At 40.3% G+C, this 17654-nt stretch overlaps 1 protein-coding gene across 3 annotated transcripts in view; it reads left to right on the top strand.

The window, feature by feature from the left end:
- Nucleotides 1–1325: 1325 nt before the first annotated feature.
- gtf2h2 (general transcription factor IIH, polypeptide 2) overlaps nt 1326–17654 on the top strand; it is a 41904-nt gene continuing 25575 nt past the window's right edge. For 2 of the 3 annotated variants that reach the window (XM_043707915.1, XM_043707894.1), the window contains exons 1-5: nt 1326–1429; nt 6345–6431; nt 11573–11650; nt 16051–16087; nt 17054–17140. In XM_043707915.1, the coding sequence (XP_043563850.1) occupies nt 6376–6431; nt 11573–11650; nt 16051–16087; nt 17054–17140 (258 nt within the window). In that variant the 5' untranslated portion in view covers nt 1326–1429; nt 6345–6375. The remainder of the gene's footprint in view (nt 1430–6344; nt 6432–11572; nt 11651–16050; nt 16088–17053; nt 17141–17654) is intronic. The other variant, XM_043707904.1, reaches the window with a different exon arrangement.

The raw sequence follows: 17654 nt of genomic DNA, 5'->3' as shown, positions 1-17654 counted from the left end.
GTTTCCAGAATAGGAAAGGTGTGAATTATGCAGCTGGCTTTGACTTGCAGGAAGTTCTGGAGAGTACCAATAATTCATGTCATGTGATTATAGAAGTCATTTTAAGAATCTGGCAGTTTTCACAAAAAATTTAAAAAGGAAATCGTAATGAAAATATAATCTTACCAAATATTATGATTTGGAGATGCCGGTGTTGGACTGGGGTGTACAAAGTTAAAAATCACACAGCACCAGGTTATAGTTCAACAGGTTTAATTGGAAGCACTAGCTTTCAGAGCGCCGCTCCTTCATCAGGTGGAAGGAACGGTGCTCCGAAAGCTAGTGCTTCTAATTAAACCTGTTGGACTATAACCTGGTGCTGTGTGATTTTCTGGGGTGTACAAAGTTAAAAATCACACAGCACCAGGTTATAGTTCATCAGGTGGAAGGAACGGTGCTCCGAAAGCTAGTGCTTCTAATTAAACCTGTTGGACTATAACCTGGTGCTGTGTGATTTTCAAAAATTATGAGTTCTTTTCATTTCCTACTGGGCATTACATTAGTGTCAAACCAGTAAAGTTTTAACTGCATAATGCAAGGGTATGATATCTCTGCTCCAAGAGAATACCTTTCTGTGACACTTGAATGTGGATAAAAGTCAAGGGTTTAACATTGATTGAATAGATTGCAAAGATTGGCACTGTTCAACTGCTCGAGAATATTTAATAGAGGTTTTCAAAACCATGAGTAGTCTGGCTAAAGTAAATAGGGAGAAGCTATTCCCATTCTAAAAAAAGGAACAAGAGGGCGAAGATTGAAAGTGTTAGGCAAAATATGCAAGAGGAAAAACAAACTTTTCACAACGAATTGTTAGGGTATGGAATACACTGCCTGAAAATGTGCTGGAGTCAGGTTCAATTGGATAGGTGCAGACATGATGGGCTGAATAGTCTTCTGCAAATTAATATTTCTGCTATTAAGATGTTTATCTATTTGAATCGTTTGCAATAGTTTAAGTGAGAAATGGTCTGGTATTTTTAGAGTTTCCTCATGCATTTATACCTCCTGAGTATTGCTCGTGAAATATTGAGGTTACACACATCCTCCATTCAAAAACTTTCTACACCTTTTCCCTCGTATATTTGTCATTTGCTGAATAGAAGCATAAATTTTCAGAGAAATTTACGTCCTGTGTGTGATCTGCAAATTTTTTTTAAAATGTATCTGTTTGCATCCCCGTTGGGATTATTTCAGACCTGCAGCTGAGTCCATCTCTATCACTCCCTCTGGCGGTGATCTGCCCACATCCAGGCGGAACCTTCGGCTTGTTGCCGTAGGGCAGGGCGGGTATGATTGTGTGTTACGCAGAGAGCTTCTAGTTGGTGTCACCTTAAACTCGGTTCGGGCTGGGGGGTGAATGCTAAAATATAGTCCGTTGCGCGAAATCAAGGTGAGCAGATGAAAGGGATTTGGTCAGAGTTAGGGAACAAGACTGTGATTTCAGTCAGGGATAGAGGAGAATGGGGCGGGGGTAGGTAGGTGTGAGGCTGTGGGGATCTGTGATAGTTCTGGTGAGGCACGGGGTGGGTGGGGACAATGTGAGGCTGTGGGGATGGGACCATGGTGGTGGGAGGGGGAAAATAGTGAGAAAACCAACTGGGCTTTGAGGGTGTGGGGGATGATTTGGGTCAGAACCAACTGTGCTAAAAGTAACAAGTGAAGTAATTATGTTGTGATGACGACAGAGTGGATTGGGAAAGGATTGTAACAGAAAAGACTGTGTGCAAACATTTAAGAGAATAATTCATAACTTGCAGCAAATATGATGATGAAGTGATTCTAGGAAGGGGTTAAAACACCATGGTTAACCAAGCAAGTTAAAAATATTATTATATTGAAAGACAAAAACTCATGTTATGTGGCAATGATTAGTGGGAAACCATAGGATTCACAGAATCGTACAGCACAGAAGATGCCCTTTGTCTCATTGAGTGTGCACTGACAAAGCACCTACTCTGATCCCACTTTCCAGTGCTTGGCCCATAGCCTTGAATATTATGACACTTCAAGTACTCATCCAAGCACTTTTTAAAGGTTGTGGGCTCTTCCGTCTCCACTATCTTCCCAGGCAGTACGTTCCAGATTCCCATCACCTTCTGGGTGAAAATCGTTTTCTTTAAATCCTGTCTAAACATGATCCTGTTCACCTTAAAGTCATGTCCTTTTGTTATTGATCCTTCAACTAAGGGAACCAAGTTGGATTTCTATCTAACTTGCCTATGCCCCTCATAATCTTATACACCTCTCTGTCTTCTCTGCTCCAACAAATATAACCCAAGCTTATCCAGCCTCTCTTCATCGATAAATTGCTCCATCTCGGGATTGGAAAACTTTTAAATGCCAAAAGACAATGACCCAAAATATGAAGAGGGAGAAAATAAACTATGAGGGCAAACTAGCAAGTAATGCAAAAAATGCAAGTGCAAAAACAGACAGTAAAAGTTTCTTTATATTAAATGTAAGAGAAAAGCAAAGGTGAACATGGGCACCCTACAAAATGAGGCTGGCAAATTAATAATGGGGAATCAGAAAATGGAAATAAGTACTTGAGTCAGTGTTCATGGGCAGACACTGAAAGCGTTCTAAAATGCTAAATAATAAAAGAGCTAAAGAGGTGGAAGGAAATAAATGCATTAACTTCACCAGAGGAAAATGTGCGAGGGAAACTAATGGAGATCAAGGAGACTGCCAAAGAAAAAGTGCTAGTAGTCATTTTCCAAGTATCCTTAGATTCTGATAAAGTCCAGGAGGATTGAAGAACTGCCGATGTTACTCCCTTATTCAAAAAGGAGACAAAAACCAGTAACGATAGGCCAAGTCACTGAGAAATGTTAACAGTTTATTATAAAGGATGTAACAGCAGAGCATTAGGAAATACAGAAGATAATCAAACATCATCAACATGGCTTCATGAAAGGAAACTCATGCCAGAGTTATTAGTTATGTAAGGAGGTCAGGGTAAATAAAGGAGAAGTTGGGAATGTACTATGTTTGGCTTTTCAGAAGGCATGAGTTGGCTATGATAGATTGGGGGATGTTGCTTGAATGGATGACAATTAAAAGTCAATGGAAAACATTCAAAGAATGCAGGGGTGAACTGCAACAATCATTCTTTCATGTTTGGTGCAAAAGTAAAACTGGAAAGGTGACTAAACCATGGCTTGCAAGAGAAATTAGAGACATTATTAGATCCAAGGAAGAAGTGTACAAATTAGTCAAAAAAGCAACAGACCTGAGAAGTGAGATTGGCTTAGAATTCAGAGAAAGGGGGCAAAGGGATTGATTAAGAAAGGGAAAATAGAGTATGTTTGCAGGGGATGTAAAAATTGACTATAAATATTTCTTTAGGTGCATGAAGATAATAAGTTTGGTGAAGGCAAATGTTGATTCCTTATTGTTAGAAATGAGAATTTATAATGCAGAACAAAGAAATCACTGACTAACTCAACCTACTTGGGTTCTGTATTCACAAAGGATGAAACATGTGGTATGTGGGATTTAGTGAGAGAGAGGAATGAAAGAAAATCAGTGTTAGAAGGAAATGGTGTTGGGGAAATTGATGGGATTGAAGGCAGATAAATACCCAGGGCCAGTTAACCTACATCCCAGGGTATGCAAGGAAGTAGAAATAGTGAATGCATTGATGGTCGGCTTCCAAGATTTTTTAGATGCTTGAACAGTTTCTACAAATTGGGGATAATGTAACCCCTTTATTTACAAAGGGAAACAGAGAGAAAATTGAGAATTATAGACCAGTCATCTGCTGATAGTGGGGAAATTGCTAGAGCCCGTTACATAAGATTTAATAGCTGAATACCTGGAAAACAATACCTAATTGAAACATATAATGTTCTTGGGGAGGCTTGTCAGGTTAGATGGGGAGAGGTGTCCCTCTTGTTGGAAAGTCTAGGACTTGAGGGCCCCTCAGATTAAAGGGTCAGGAGGAACAACTTCTCAGAGACTAGTGAATCTGTGGAACTGTTTACTGCAGAGGGCTATTGAGGCAGGGTTGTTAAGTACATTCAAGGCTAAAATAGTAAGATCTTTAACCAGTAAGGGAATCAAAGGTTATGGGGTAAAGACAGGAGAATGAAGTTGAGGACTATCAGATCATCCATGATTTAATTGAACGACAGAAAAGACTCTGCGCTGAATGGTTTATTTCTATTGCTCTTGTGGGTGAGGGGTGGGGGTTATGAGAGATTTGGGATCATGTATGATGGTTTCAGGGAGCAGTATGGGCTACGGAGTAAACAGGTTGTGGATCTTGAGAGCTGTCTATGGAGTACGAGACAAATTCTGAGTCATTAAAGGCAGACACTACAACTCCTATATAAGCAGTGAAAGCCATATGATCAATTTGCTGTATAACCATATCTGCTTTCATTCTTCTTTGACAATCTCTGCCCTGATTTTGCCTCTTTGATTTCTGTATTGAAATCACCAACTCCTTGAGGGAATACACAAAACAAAGAAAATTACAGCACAAAAACAGGTACTTTGGTCCACCAAGATTGCACTGACACATCATGCCTTCCTAAACTAAAACCTTTTGCCTCTATGCGCTCCATATCCCTCTAATTCCTGCCTATTCATTTATCTGATAAGATGCCTCTTAAATGTTGCTATTGCATCTGCCTCCACTGCCACCACTGATGGCACATTCCAGACACTTTCTCAAAAAACTTGCAATTCACATTTCCTTTAAACTTACTCCCTTTTACCTTAAACCTATATCTCTAATAATTGACATTTCTACTCTGGGAGATAGACTCTGAATATCTATTCTATCCATGCCTCTATATAATTTTGTAAATTTCTATCAGGTCCCCCCTCATCCTTCGACGTTCAACTGAAAATAAACCAAGTTTATCAAGTCTCTCCTCATAGCTCATATCCTCCAAACCAGGCAATATCCTGGTAAGCTGTTTCTCTACCCTCTGTGAAGCCTCCACATCCTTTTAGTAATGTCACAACCAGAACTGTATTCACTATTCCAAATGTAGCATAATTAAAGTTGTATAGAGCTGCAACGTGGCTAGCCAATTTTTATACTCTGTGCCCCGACTAATAAAGGCAGGCATGTCATATATCTTCTTAACTACTGTATCCTGCAGTCCTTCCACATCCAGCAGACAATTTCCTGTAATCCTTCCACATCCGGCAGAGATTTTCCTGCACCTTCACACACGTTATTTACTGTGTCTGTTGCTCTGATGTAGTCCCCTCTACGTTGTGGAGATAAGACTCCAACTTGTAGAATGTTTCAGAGAACATCTCCGGGATACATGCATTAAACAACCCCTCCGTCTTGTGGCTGAACACTTCAACTCCCCTTCCCACTCCATCAAGGACATGCAAGTCCTGGGCCTCCATCACCAGATTCTAGCCACCTGACGCCTGGAGGAAGAACACCTCATCTTTCGTCTTGACTCCCTCCAATCACACGGGATTAATGTTGATTTCACCAGTTTTCTCATCTCCCCTCCCTCCACCTTGTCCCAGATCCAGCCCTCCAACTTGGCACCAACCTGTTGATCTGTGCTACTAGTCCATCTTCTTTCCCACTTATCTGCTCCGCCCTCTGCTCCGACTTATTACGATCACTCCCCATGTCGACTGTCCTGCTCCTCAGGTGCTGCTCGACTGGCTGTGCTTTTCCAGCATGACATGTTTTGACTCTGATCTCCAGAATCTGCAGTCCATGCTTTCTCCTTCCTTATCCACTTGCATTGTCACTTTCAGGGAACTGTGGACCTGTATGCCTACATGTCTTTGTATAGGTTCTGCCATTTACTGTATAGTGCAAAGCCTGTCCACCCTTTGGTAGTTCTCTAATACTTGGCTATTACTGATTTATAGATATGAGCTGTGAGTGATGGCAGGGATACACATTTGGTTTTGGAGTATAATGACTAATCTGTGATGTATAGGACTTTTCTACCAGGCCTTTAGCTGGCTCTAAATTTAAGTAAATCAGCACAAACCTATAACTTGTGGCTAAGCTATTAGATGAATTTCTTGGATGAGAATTTTGTTTTTTCAGGAAGATCACACCAATATTGATTATAAATCCTGCTCTTAAAATTTCTCTAATGTTCATATGTCCGGAGAAGCATGAGGCTAGGCCACAGACTGAGCAGTTGGAAATTTAGACTTGTGTTATTATCTGCATTTTTTTTGAGGGACTTGATGGGAAATGGGAGTGCATTTTTAGATCTAGAGTAATAGAGTGAGCATGATGATTATTCTTTGTGAGCAATAATAGAAAATGCAATGTTTTGTAATTACTTGTTATTTTAAAGTTTAGAGCTATCAAAGAAACTCACAGGAAAAATGTATGACGAAGCAGAAAAAACCAAGCGTTGGGAAGGAGGCTATGAACGCACTTGGTATGTATTCTAGTTTTACTCAAGATTGAACATTTCTGTGCTGTTTTGAATATTGCTCCATGATGTTTAAATCAAAGCTTGGTGGGCAGATGTGGGCTCCATTTAATGCCTCATCTGAAAAATGGCACCTTGGGGATATTAGTCAAAATTAGGGCTACTTTACATGGGTGTGAATGTGGTAAATAAGTTTGATGAGTAACAGGTGCAGATTGCCATGTGAAAATGTGATGTAGCTGTAACAGAAACTTGGCTCAAAGAAGTGCAGGATTTAATTTTAAATATTTACAGAGACGAGAGCGTTCAAGAAAGATCAGAAAATGGGAAGGGATAGCATCAATCATTAATTGTAGCATTGCAGTGCTGAAGAGAGAGCATGTTCCAGGGATGTCTAGTTCAAAATCTGGTTGGTTGGAGCTAAGGAACGCAAGAGGTGCATATGCTTTGCGTGCTGTTGTCTTTGGTCATCAACTGGGGAAGAAATATAAGAAAAAAATTTTCAAGGAAATTAAAGATGTTCAAGAATTGTAGAATGGATTATAATAGGAGTGTTCGATTATCCAAAAATAGACTGGGTAGAAAGGGGCAAGAGTTCCTTGAATGCCCTCAGCAAAACTTCCTACAGCATTATGCTTCCAAGTGCAGTACTGACTCCTTTTCAGTGGACCTTGGTTCTTGGGAATAAGATGAGCCAAGTGGATCAAGTGCCAGTCAAGAACCATTCAGGGGACAGTGATCATTTATATAATAAGGTTTAGGTTTGCCAAGGAAAAGAACAATGAATGATCAACACATAAGGAATTATCTGAGAGAAAGCCATCTTTAATGGGGTAAGAAAGGATCTGACCCAGATTAATTAGAGTGAATTGTGGCAAGCAAAACAGTATCTGAACAATGGGCTGCTTTTAGAGAAGACTGAATATAGCACTGTAATGTGTATGGAAGCAAAAGGAAACAAATCCAGATTTCAGATCTCCAGCATCTACAAAGAAATCCAGAGCTCTCTGAAAGACAAACCAGACCAAGATGAAGAGGCAAAGTGTGTTTAAGACACATCAATTGGAGAATCAGGCTGAATATATCAAGGTTCAGTAGGTAAGTGAAAAATCATTTAAGATAAGCAAATGGTATAAAAAGCGACAAGCAGCTGAGACAATCATGAAGTGTTTGAAAAAGCATTTAAAGAATAAAAACATGGTAAATGGAGGAGTAGGGCCCATGAGGCCTCCAAAAGGGATTTACGCATTGAGGCAATGGGCATGGGTGAGCTATTAAGTTAATAGAATTATCGAATCCCTACAGTGTGGAAACAGGCCCTTCGGCCCAACAACTCCACACTGGCCCTCCGAAGAGTAACCCACCCAGACTCATTTCCTCTATCCTATTACCCTATATTTACCCCTGGGTTCCTGAAGAAGGGCTTATGCCCGAAACGTCGATTCTCCTGTTCCCTGGATGCTGCCTGACCTGCTGCGCTTTTCCAGCAACACATTTCCAGCTCTGATCTCCAGCATCTGCAGACCTCACTTTCTCCCCTGACTAATGCACCTGATCTACACATCCCTGAACACTATGGGCAATTTTTCATGGTCAATTCATCTGACCTGCACATCTTTGGAAACCAGAAAACACCTGGAGGAAACCCATGCAGACACTGGGAGAACGTACAAACTCCACACAGATCAGTTGCCTGGGGCTGGAATTGAACCCGGGTCCACTAGGTCATTGTGCCGTCTCATAATTCTTTATGAACAAGATGCTACACAGATCATGGTATAACAGGAAGTAAGGCAGACACGTTTAAGGGTGGAAAAGGCAGGACTGGATGTAATCCATTAAAGCATACTGAAGAAAGTGCGTAAATTGTAGAGACCATAATTTTCAAGTCTTCCTTGGATTCCTGAGTAGTACCATGTTGGTGGGTTATGTAGATTGATTGGAAAAGTTGGGCCTGTTTGTCTTGGAGAAGAAAAAGCTTGAAAGGGGATTTGATAGGGATATTCAAAATCTTGAGGGGTCTAGTCAGAGTAGTTAGGAAAGAATGTTCTCACTTGCAGGAGGATCAAGAACAACTGGGTATAGATTTATGGGAAATCACAATAAGATACAATGGTGACATGAGGAAACCTTATTCACGCAGTGAGTGGTTAGGATGTATTTCTCAAGCATGTGGTGGAGGCAGATTTAATCAAAGTGTTCAGGAGGAAGTTGCATTTTTACTTACCTGAAAGGCAGGAATGTGCTGGGTAATAGGCGGAGCTAGGGGAATGGCACAAGCTACATTGCTTCCAAGGAGAGCCAGCGTAGACCTGGCAGATCAGATGGCCTTTGTCCTTGCTGCAATTTAAGAATATGCCATTGCCTCATTTTTGAATTGAACTGCCAATTAGTATTCTATACTTGAGTTTATACTGAATCTGTGTTCATTGATGTGGGAATCGCTGACCAAGCCAGCAGTTATTACTCGTCTAATTGCTCAGAGGACAGTTAAGAGTCAACCACATTGGATTTAAAACAAAACATTCATGGGATGTGGCCATCACTGGCCTGCCAGCATTTATTGCCCGTCTCTAATTGCCTTTGAGAAGGTAATAGTGAGCTGCCTTCTCCAAGCACTGCAATCCATAAGCTTTGGGTTGATCCACAATGCCCTTAGAGAGGGATTCCCCAGTGACAGTGAAGGAACGGTGATATGTTCCCAAGTCAGGATTGTGAGTGTCTTGGAGGGAAACTTGCAGGTAGTAGTGTTGCTATCTATCTGGTGCTCTTGTCTTGTTAGATGGAAGTGGTTGTAAGTTTGGAAGGTGCTGTTTGAGGATCTTTGGTGAATTTCTGCAGTGCATTTTGAGGTAGTACACACTGCTGCTTCTAAGCATCAGTGCTGGAGTGAGTGGATGCTTGTGAATGTGACGTCAGTCTAGAGAACTGCTTTGTCTTGGATATAGTCAAGCTTTTTGAATGTTGTTGGGGCTGCACCCATCCAGGCAAGTGGGTATATTCCATCACACTCCTCACTTGTGCCTTGTAGATGGTGCATAAGCTTTGGGGAGTGAGGAGGTGAGTTGCTCGCAGTATTCCTAGCCTCTTATCTGCTATTGTAGTCATGTGTTTATGTTGAGTTTCTCTCCATGATAACCCATGAATATTGATAGTGGGGGCTCAGTAATGGTAGCACCATTGAATGTCAAGGAGCAGTTGTTATATTGCCTGTTACTGGAGATGGTCATTACTGGGCATTTGTGTGGCATGAATGTTACTTACCACTTGTCAGCCCAAGCCTGGATATTGTGTATATCTTGTTGCATATGAGTGTCGACTGCTTCGGTATCTGAGGAGTTGCGAGTAGTGCTGAACATTGTGCAATAATTGGCGAACATCGGCAACCTTATGATGGACAGAAAGTCATTGATGAAACAGCTGAAGATGGTGGGGCTTAGGACTCAATCCTGAGGAATTCATGCAGAATTCATGTTCTGGAACTGAAATAACTCAACTCCATCAGCCACGACTATCTTCCTGTGTGCCAGGTATGACTCCAAGCAGCAGAAAGTTTGCCCTCTGATACCCATTGGTTCAGGTTTTGCTCTGGCTCTTTGATACACGCTTGGTCAAATGAAGCCTTGACATTAAGAGCTGTCACTCTTTCCTCACCTCTGGAATTCAGCTTTTTTTTTTTGCAGCCATGGTTCAAACAGGGACAATGAGGTCAGGAGCTGAGTGGCCCTAGCAGAACACAACCTAGGTGTCAGTGAGCAGATTATTAATGACATTGAGTTATAGAGCTATAATGTGTGTAGAAACAGACCCTTTGGTCCACCTCGTCCATACCAGCTAGATATTCTAAACTAATCAAGTCCCATTGACCAGCACTTGGCCCATATCCCTCTAAACTCTTTTTATTCATGTACCCATCCAGATACCTTAAATGTTGTTAATTGTACCTGCCTCTGCCATCTATTCTGGCATACTAGGGGATACTAGTGAGAGAGGGTCATGTCTTGGGTCTCACAAGTATCCTTACATACAGATAAGGAAGGACACTGCTTCGACTGGGACAACACTTCCATCCTAGGACAAGCCAAACAGAGTCACACACGAGAATTCCTAGAAGCATGGCATTTCAACCGGAACTCTATCAACAAACACATTGAGTTAAAAAGAACTGGAAATGACATCACTACAGGAAATGACCTCACCGACCCAAAGAAGCCCAAACATATAAATAGAAAGCAGGAATCATCAGCAGTACTTTGCCTGGAGGCCCACTGAAGATGTTACCGAGTAGTTACCGAAATGTCTGCAAATGGACCTTCTAGCTTAGCGAGCAAACCTACATCCAGAACTTCAACTTGAGCTACAAATCTTCTCAAAACCCACTAAGTGATTGATACAACTGAGTGGTTTGGGGTCTGGAGTTATATATAGACCAGATCAGGTGAGGATGGCAGATTTTCTTCCCTGAATGATGTTGGTGAGCCAGGTGACAATTGACAATGGTCATCAGAAGATTTTTAATTCCCAATATTTTTGTTGAATTCAAATCCCACCATCTGCCTTTAGCTCAGTTTCTGGATTAATAGTCTAGCAAAAATACCACTAAGTACAATTGCAACATTTAAGAGACATTTGGATGGGTATACGAATAGGAAGGGTTTGGAGGGATATGGGCCAGGTGCTGGCAGGTGGGACTAGACTTGGTTGGGATATCTGGTCGGCATGGATGGATTGGACCGAAGGGTCTGTTTCCGTGCTGTACATCTCTATGACTCTATTATCACCTTCCCAGTGGATTTGTATGTGGACCAGATGAGGTCAGGGTGTCAGTTTTGTTTTCTAAAGTACATTATTTAACAAAATATATTTTTTCTCTTCCTGACAATCGACAACATGGTCATCATTAGACTCTTGATATTATATTCAGTATTGATTTAAAATTCCATCATTCATCAAGGTGGGATTCAAATTCAGAACATTACCTGAGTCTCTGGATTAGTAGCCTAGTGATAATATCATTAGGCTATTGCCTCGCCATGTTAATCTTCAACTCGATCCTGAACACAGCATTTAAATGCTTTGTCTTTGCATAGAATGTCTTACTTGAATATGAGAAATTTCTTCCAACTATCTGTTACTTTTCTTTGCAGGGAAGTCCTGAAAGAAGATGAGACTGGTTCCCTTAAAGCTACTATTGATGACCTTCTCTCCAAAGAAAAACGGAAAAGGTAATATAGGGTCCAAGTTATTTTACTTCTATTTATTGAAGGACAGCAGCATGAAAATTAATTTTATGCATTGTGGAACTGAGTATTGTCTGTCTATAGTAATAAACCACTCGCATGCTTCCACCATGTAGATAATATTTTTGTTATATTTGATTTCACAGATACATCTGAGCATTTCCAATGCCTCTCAGACTCAGTTGAGGCAAACAAGAGGGCGTCGGTTTTTTTTTGGATTGTGAAATTTTGGAATTTTGGGAAAAGGCAGGAAATTGGCAGTAGAGCATAGAGCCGGCGCGGATACGATGGGCCGATGACATCGTTCTGTGCTGTAACAACTCTGTGGATTCTCTGATCTTAATAGAAACTTAAATTAATCTTTTAAGAGGAACAGCAGTTCTATTTCTTCCATGTACAAGTTGAGAAATCTGCCAGGGGGTTTTGTACTATTATCTGCAACAAGTCTACATTCTTTGGTCAATATGTGCTAGGATTTCACAATCCTGTGTGTTACAAGATGATGCTTATCAATGATCTTGTAAATAGGGGTCCAGTGTTACTCGGGACACGTTTTGAATTGATCTAGGCTTGCAGTATGATTCATTTGCTCTGCTCGATACCACATTTCATCATACACTGCGCCCTGTTCTTCATAGCTAAAAGGAATTTGTCAACTTTTTTTTCTGTTAAGACAGCCAATTCCTGCTGTATCCCCAAAGCAAAGGGGTGACAAATCAGGTTTGAAATTAATCAGTTAACAAAGACTCCTAACAATTCCTGCTGCATATGCTAACCTTTCCTCACCCAATCAGAAATACTGACAACACTATTAGAAGAACCAAAGACACAAACAACAGACACCGCCAACTTCATCAGCAAAGATAACATCATCAAACGAATAGACCTGTGCCTCCCTACCTATTTCAGTTTCAATAACAAGACCTACAAGCAAATCAACGGAACACCCATAAGATCTCCGATATCAGGGTTCCTAGCAGAAGCAGTAATGCAGAGACTTGAATAAACAGCTCTTCCAACCATCCAACCCAAACTTTGGGTCCACTACGTGGATAACTCCTTTGTCATCACTAAACAAAACAAATTAGATGAAACCTTCAAGACTACTGATAATATCCTTACTGGCATAAAATGCACAAATGAGGAAGAAAACAACAACAAACTGCCATTCCTAGATGTCACAGTAGAGTGAACAATCCGTGGGGGAACTTCAAACCAGTGTCTACAGGAAAACGACACATACAGACTAAATACTCAACTACAGAAGCAAATGAAGCTGCATTGGAACATTATTTCAATGAGCCACCATACCCTGCAGCACCGAGGAACTACGAAGAGCAGAAGAAAATCACTTATACAGCATTTTCAAGAAGGACAGGTACCCAATAAACACGGTCCACCGATTTCTCAGCAACAAACCCAAACAAGCAGACAGAATGTGCCCAGAAAAGCTAGCCACTTTATCCTACATCAAAGACATCTCTGAAATGACTGCCAGACTACTCAGACATCTTGGCATCATGTTAACCCACAAACACAATTAAACTGCAGCTAGTTAACTTAAAAGACCCGATACAGACAGCAAGCAAAATGAACATCATTTATACAATACCTTGCAAGGACTGTAGCAAGCACTACATTGGACAAACAGGCAGAATACTAGCCACTAGGATACGTAAAAATCAACTAGCTACAAAAAGTCATGACCCCTATCACTAGTACCCTTACTTACAGATGATGAAGGACACCACATCCTAGGACAAGTCAAACAGAGGCATGAGAATTCCGAGAAGGAACTCTATCAACAAATGCATCGATTTGGACCCCATCCACCATCCTCTGAGAAAAAGAACCAGAAATGACATCACCAAACACCGAAAGAAACCTAAAAACACAAATAGAAAGCAGGACATAACACTAGCGCTTCACTGGAGCTCACTGATGATGTTACGTCATATAGTGATGAAAAGTCTGAAACCAAACCTTCCAGCTCAGTGAGCAAACTCCCATCCAGAACAAAAGTAAAAGATTTAATCAAACAACTCAAAGTCCACAGTTTGTCTGTCTGACGGATGGACTCAGATAACGGAAAACAAATTTCTTAACATCAACTATTTGTTATAAATAAATCGATTCAAATGAGAGGTAAACACAAAATTTGAATTGTAAGCATATAATTCTACAATTTGAAACGCTAGCCCCCATTTAAACCCTATACACATACAGACAGATACAGACAAAAAAACAAACATGGATATTATATGAATGAGAGGGAAACGTATTGGGAAAACCCAGTTCAAAAGCATCAGTAGACAAGATACAATGAGATGACCTTTTATTTCTTCCAAGTTCTTTGATCTTCACATCCAAGTCTTTTCAGTTTTTTTGCTGAAGACACATGGCAGGGGATTGCCATGTTAATTGTTTAGTTTCTTCGTCACTGATTAGAGGTACCAACCTAAAGCGAATGGTTGCAGAAATTAGCTGTCTTTCAGTTCTTGGTTACTTCACTACGGAGAGAGAAAAGAGAGTTGCTGCCTCTTGAAGTTTAGAGACTTGCTGCCTGTGTATTGTTCACATGTAAGCTACTTGCCTTCCCAGAAGCCAGTCAGAGAGTTGGTGTCATTGTGATGTCTCCTCACCTCCACAAGTGGTCCGAATCGAAAAATAAAAATCAGCGGTTTGTTTCTGGATGAAGTGTTCCTTGAACACATACCTATCCATGTTGCTGCTCAGTCTCAAACAACTTCCCCCAGTACCTGAGCCAGTTAGTAATAATTACCATAGTCCCAGAGGACTATAGGGCTGCTCTCTCAATAGAGACACACCCCACTCCTCCATTTACCATTGATGAAATGTGCTTTTAGAAGACTTTATGATTTCTTCTTACATTAGCTGCTGTTTTTTTGTCATTATCCCTTGTTGTTTCTCAAATTTGTTTTTTCACCTCCCTGAACATTCTGTACTTGGTTCACAACTGTATTTACTATCAGACACTTGTAAAAAGAATCCTTTTTTAAAAACGTAATTTCTATCTCTTTTATCATCAAGGGAGCTATGGATTTATTTGTCCTACCTTTCCATTTTGAGGGAATATACCTTGACTGTGACCAAACCATTTCTTCGATGCAATGATCACTGTCCCCTAATGTTCCTGCACTGTCACTTGATTTATTTGGTCTTCCTCATTCTCATGCACCAGGTCTAGCAGAGTCTCCTTTCTTGTTAGATGGACACACACTGTGTAAGAAATACAATCTAGCAATGCTTTTCCCGTTCTGCCTATACTACTACCACTGTCCCAGTCAACATACGAATAGTTAAAGCCCCATTATAACACCATATGATGTTTACACCCCTCTGTAATTTCTTTGCAGATTTGTTTCTCTGTATTCTTCCCACTAGGTTGTGGTCTATAAATTATATCAAGCAATGTAATTGCACCCTTCCTATTCCTTAGCACTCGCCAAACTGATTCAGTCCTTGAACTCTCTGAAACATCCTCTTTCTCAGCACTGTAATGCTCTCCTTAACCAAAATTACCACCTTTCTTTCCTTTCCTATATTTTTTGAATACCTTGTAACCAGGAATATTGAACACTTAGATCTGCCCTTCCTTAAATTAGGGCTCCTAATCACTGCAACGTCATAATCTCACAAGGCAATCGGGGCCTGTAACTCCCAGTCTTATCTGACTGAACAGAGTACAGTTAATATATGCAGTGCAACTGTGATTTAGACTTCATTACTTTCTCCCTTATTCTGAGTCCACCTATTACTTATTATTATGTATTTTAGTGCTATCTGCCTCTCCCAGTGTTCCGTGCACCCTGATGTTACTGTTTAGTATTATTTTATTATATTCACTCCTGGTTTCTCCACCCCGACTGAGTTAATTTAAACCCTCCCACACAGCACCAGCAAAACTCCCCCAAGAAACTCAGTCCTTGGCTCTATTTAGAAGTAACTGGATTATTTTTGTATATAAGTGCCATTTTCCCCAGAGCCAATCCCGGTGTCCCAGGAAATTAAAGCCCAGAAACAGGGACGCAGAATTCATCATAATTTTTCAAAGTAGATGAATCTTTGATAACGAGAAAGAAAATGAATTTGGGGAAAAGGCATGGGAATGGAACAGTATGGATCACCATTTTGTGTGACTTTCTAATCTTTCAAGACCATCCTCTGCTTCGATTCTCCAACAATCAGAGTTTGTTTATGACTCTTCGGGCTGCCTGTTAATCCTTTCATAATTTAAAAATGACTCTGTTTAATCAATGTGCTTGTGGATGATCCTGATTTTGATTTGTGATCCTGATTTTGATTTGTTGATGTTTCCCCTTACTTATTCTGCATCTCCTTACTTATTCTGCATCTCCTTGTAGGGTATTTGAGCACCATGGACAAGTTAGACTTGGAATGGTAAGTGATTTGCAGGTGATCTCTAATTTTTTTGCAGACATCAGAATGACAGTTAAATAGCTTGTCATCAGTTTTTCTGCAAAATAGAATTTTATTAAACTCATTGCATTCATGCATATGCAAGCTGCATAATTGCTGAAATCCACTGTACCTCTGCATACCTGCTTACTGAAACCCCCCTGACTGTCTATTAGCTCTCAACTGGACCAATCCAATGCATCCCTGGCCAGTCTTCCATGTTCTACCGTTTATAAATATGAATGATCTGATCTTCATTGTCTTCTGGTTAAGTGATACCTGTATTTTCCAACTCTTCTCCTTGCTTTTGAATCCTTTCATAGCCTCAATCCTCCCTATCTCTAATCACATCAAGCTTTACTACTCTGAGATATCGGCATTCATCCAATTCTGCCCTCTTTCATATCTCTAACCTTAATTACTCTACCATTAGGTGGCCATGCCTTCAGCTATGAAGACCCTAAAATTTCCGAACTAAATCTCTCTGCTACTGTAAATCATTTATGATGGTTGATAAACTTAACTCTCTACCCAAGGTTTTCGTCAGCTGTCCTAATATCATCTTGTGGACCTTGACAAATTTATTTTAGTAATGCTCTTAGATAGCACCTTGGCATATTTCATTATGCTAATGGTGCTGTATTAAATAAAAATTATCGTTATTACACAAATAGGGAATGTTGGAGAAACTCAGTAGGTCTGACATCATCTGTGGAGAGAGAAACAAAGTTAACATTTTGAGTTAAAACTATACTCAAACTTGAAATCTGTTTCTGTCTCCTAACTCAGTTTCTTTCTCCACTGATACTATCAGACCTGCTGATTTTCTCCAGCATTCTCTGTATTTGTTTCAGGTTTCCAGCAGCCACAGTACTTTGCATCTATGTTTATGTTGTTCATGTTACAATACTCTGAATGTTGTCCTTGGATTGATCTTCTAACTTACAGATGCGACACTTGTATGTGATAATAGACATGTCAAGATCAATGGAAGATCAGGATTTGAAACCGAACCGACTTACCTCAACATTAAAGGTAAGTAAAGTGCACGTTGGAAGGCCTCCCGACATTTTAACCTTGACAATTCAGAAAGTTTTTCTTAAATTAATTTCACAAATATGAAAACAGTGCAATAATTTGTTGAATTCTTGAACAATCTAGCCAAGTTCCTACCTAACTTGTCATCAGAGCATGAACCTCTACACAGACTCACTACTAAGCATGTACATTGGTGCATAAAGCACAGAACGAGAAACCATTTTCTCTAGAATGAAGCATTTAATGTTGACAATGTCATTGCTGAGATACTACAACAGCAACAATGAAATCACCTTGCAGTGACTTGGATGCAACTCCACTGTAGCGGGAAAAAACAGTTGCATTTGCAAGTAGGGCGTTAACACATACTAAACAAGTCTATGCTCAGTTTGAGGAAAAAGTGCCTAACTGTTATCATTGCTGCTAAGTATTTTAATCACCTGTTTGGGAGAGACAATGACCAGAAACTGCTTCAAAGTATAATCCTGGACCTGCCTGTCTATGTTCCAAA

This window comes from Chiloscyllium plagiosum, chromosome 2, assembly GCF_004010195.1.
Source record: "Chiloscyllium plagiosum isolate BGI_BamShark_2017 chromosome 2, ASM401019v2, whole genome shotgun sequence".
NCBI classification, from domain to species: Eukaryota; Metazoa; Chordata; class Chondrichthyes; order Orectolobiformes; family Hemiscylliidae; genus Chiloscyllium; species Chiloscyllium plagiosum.
Note: the sequence above shows the minus strand (reverse complement) of the source record. Positions and strands in the feature narration are given on the sequence as shown.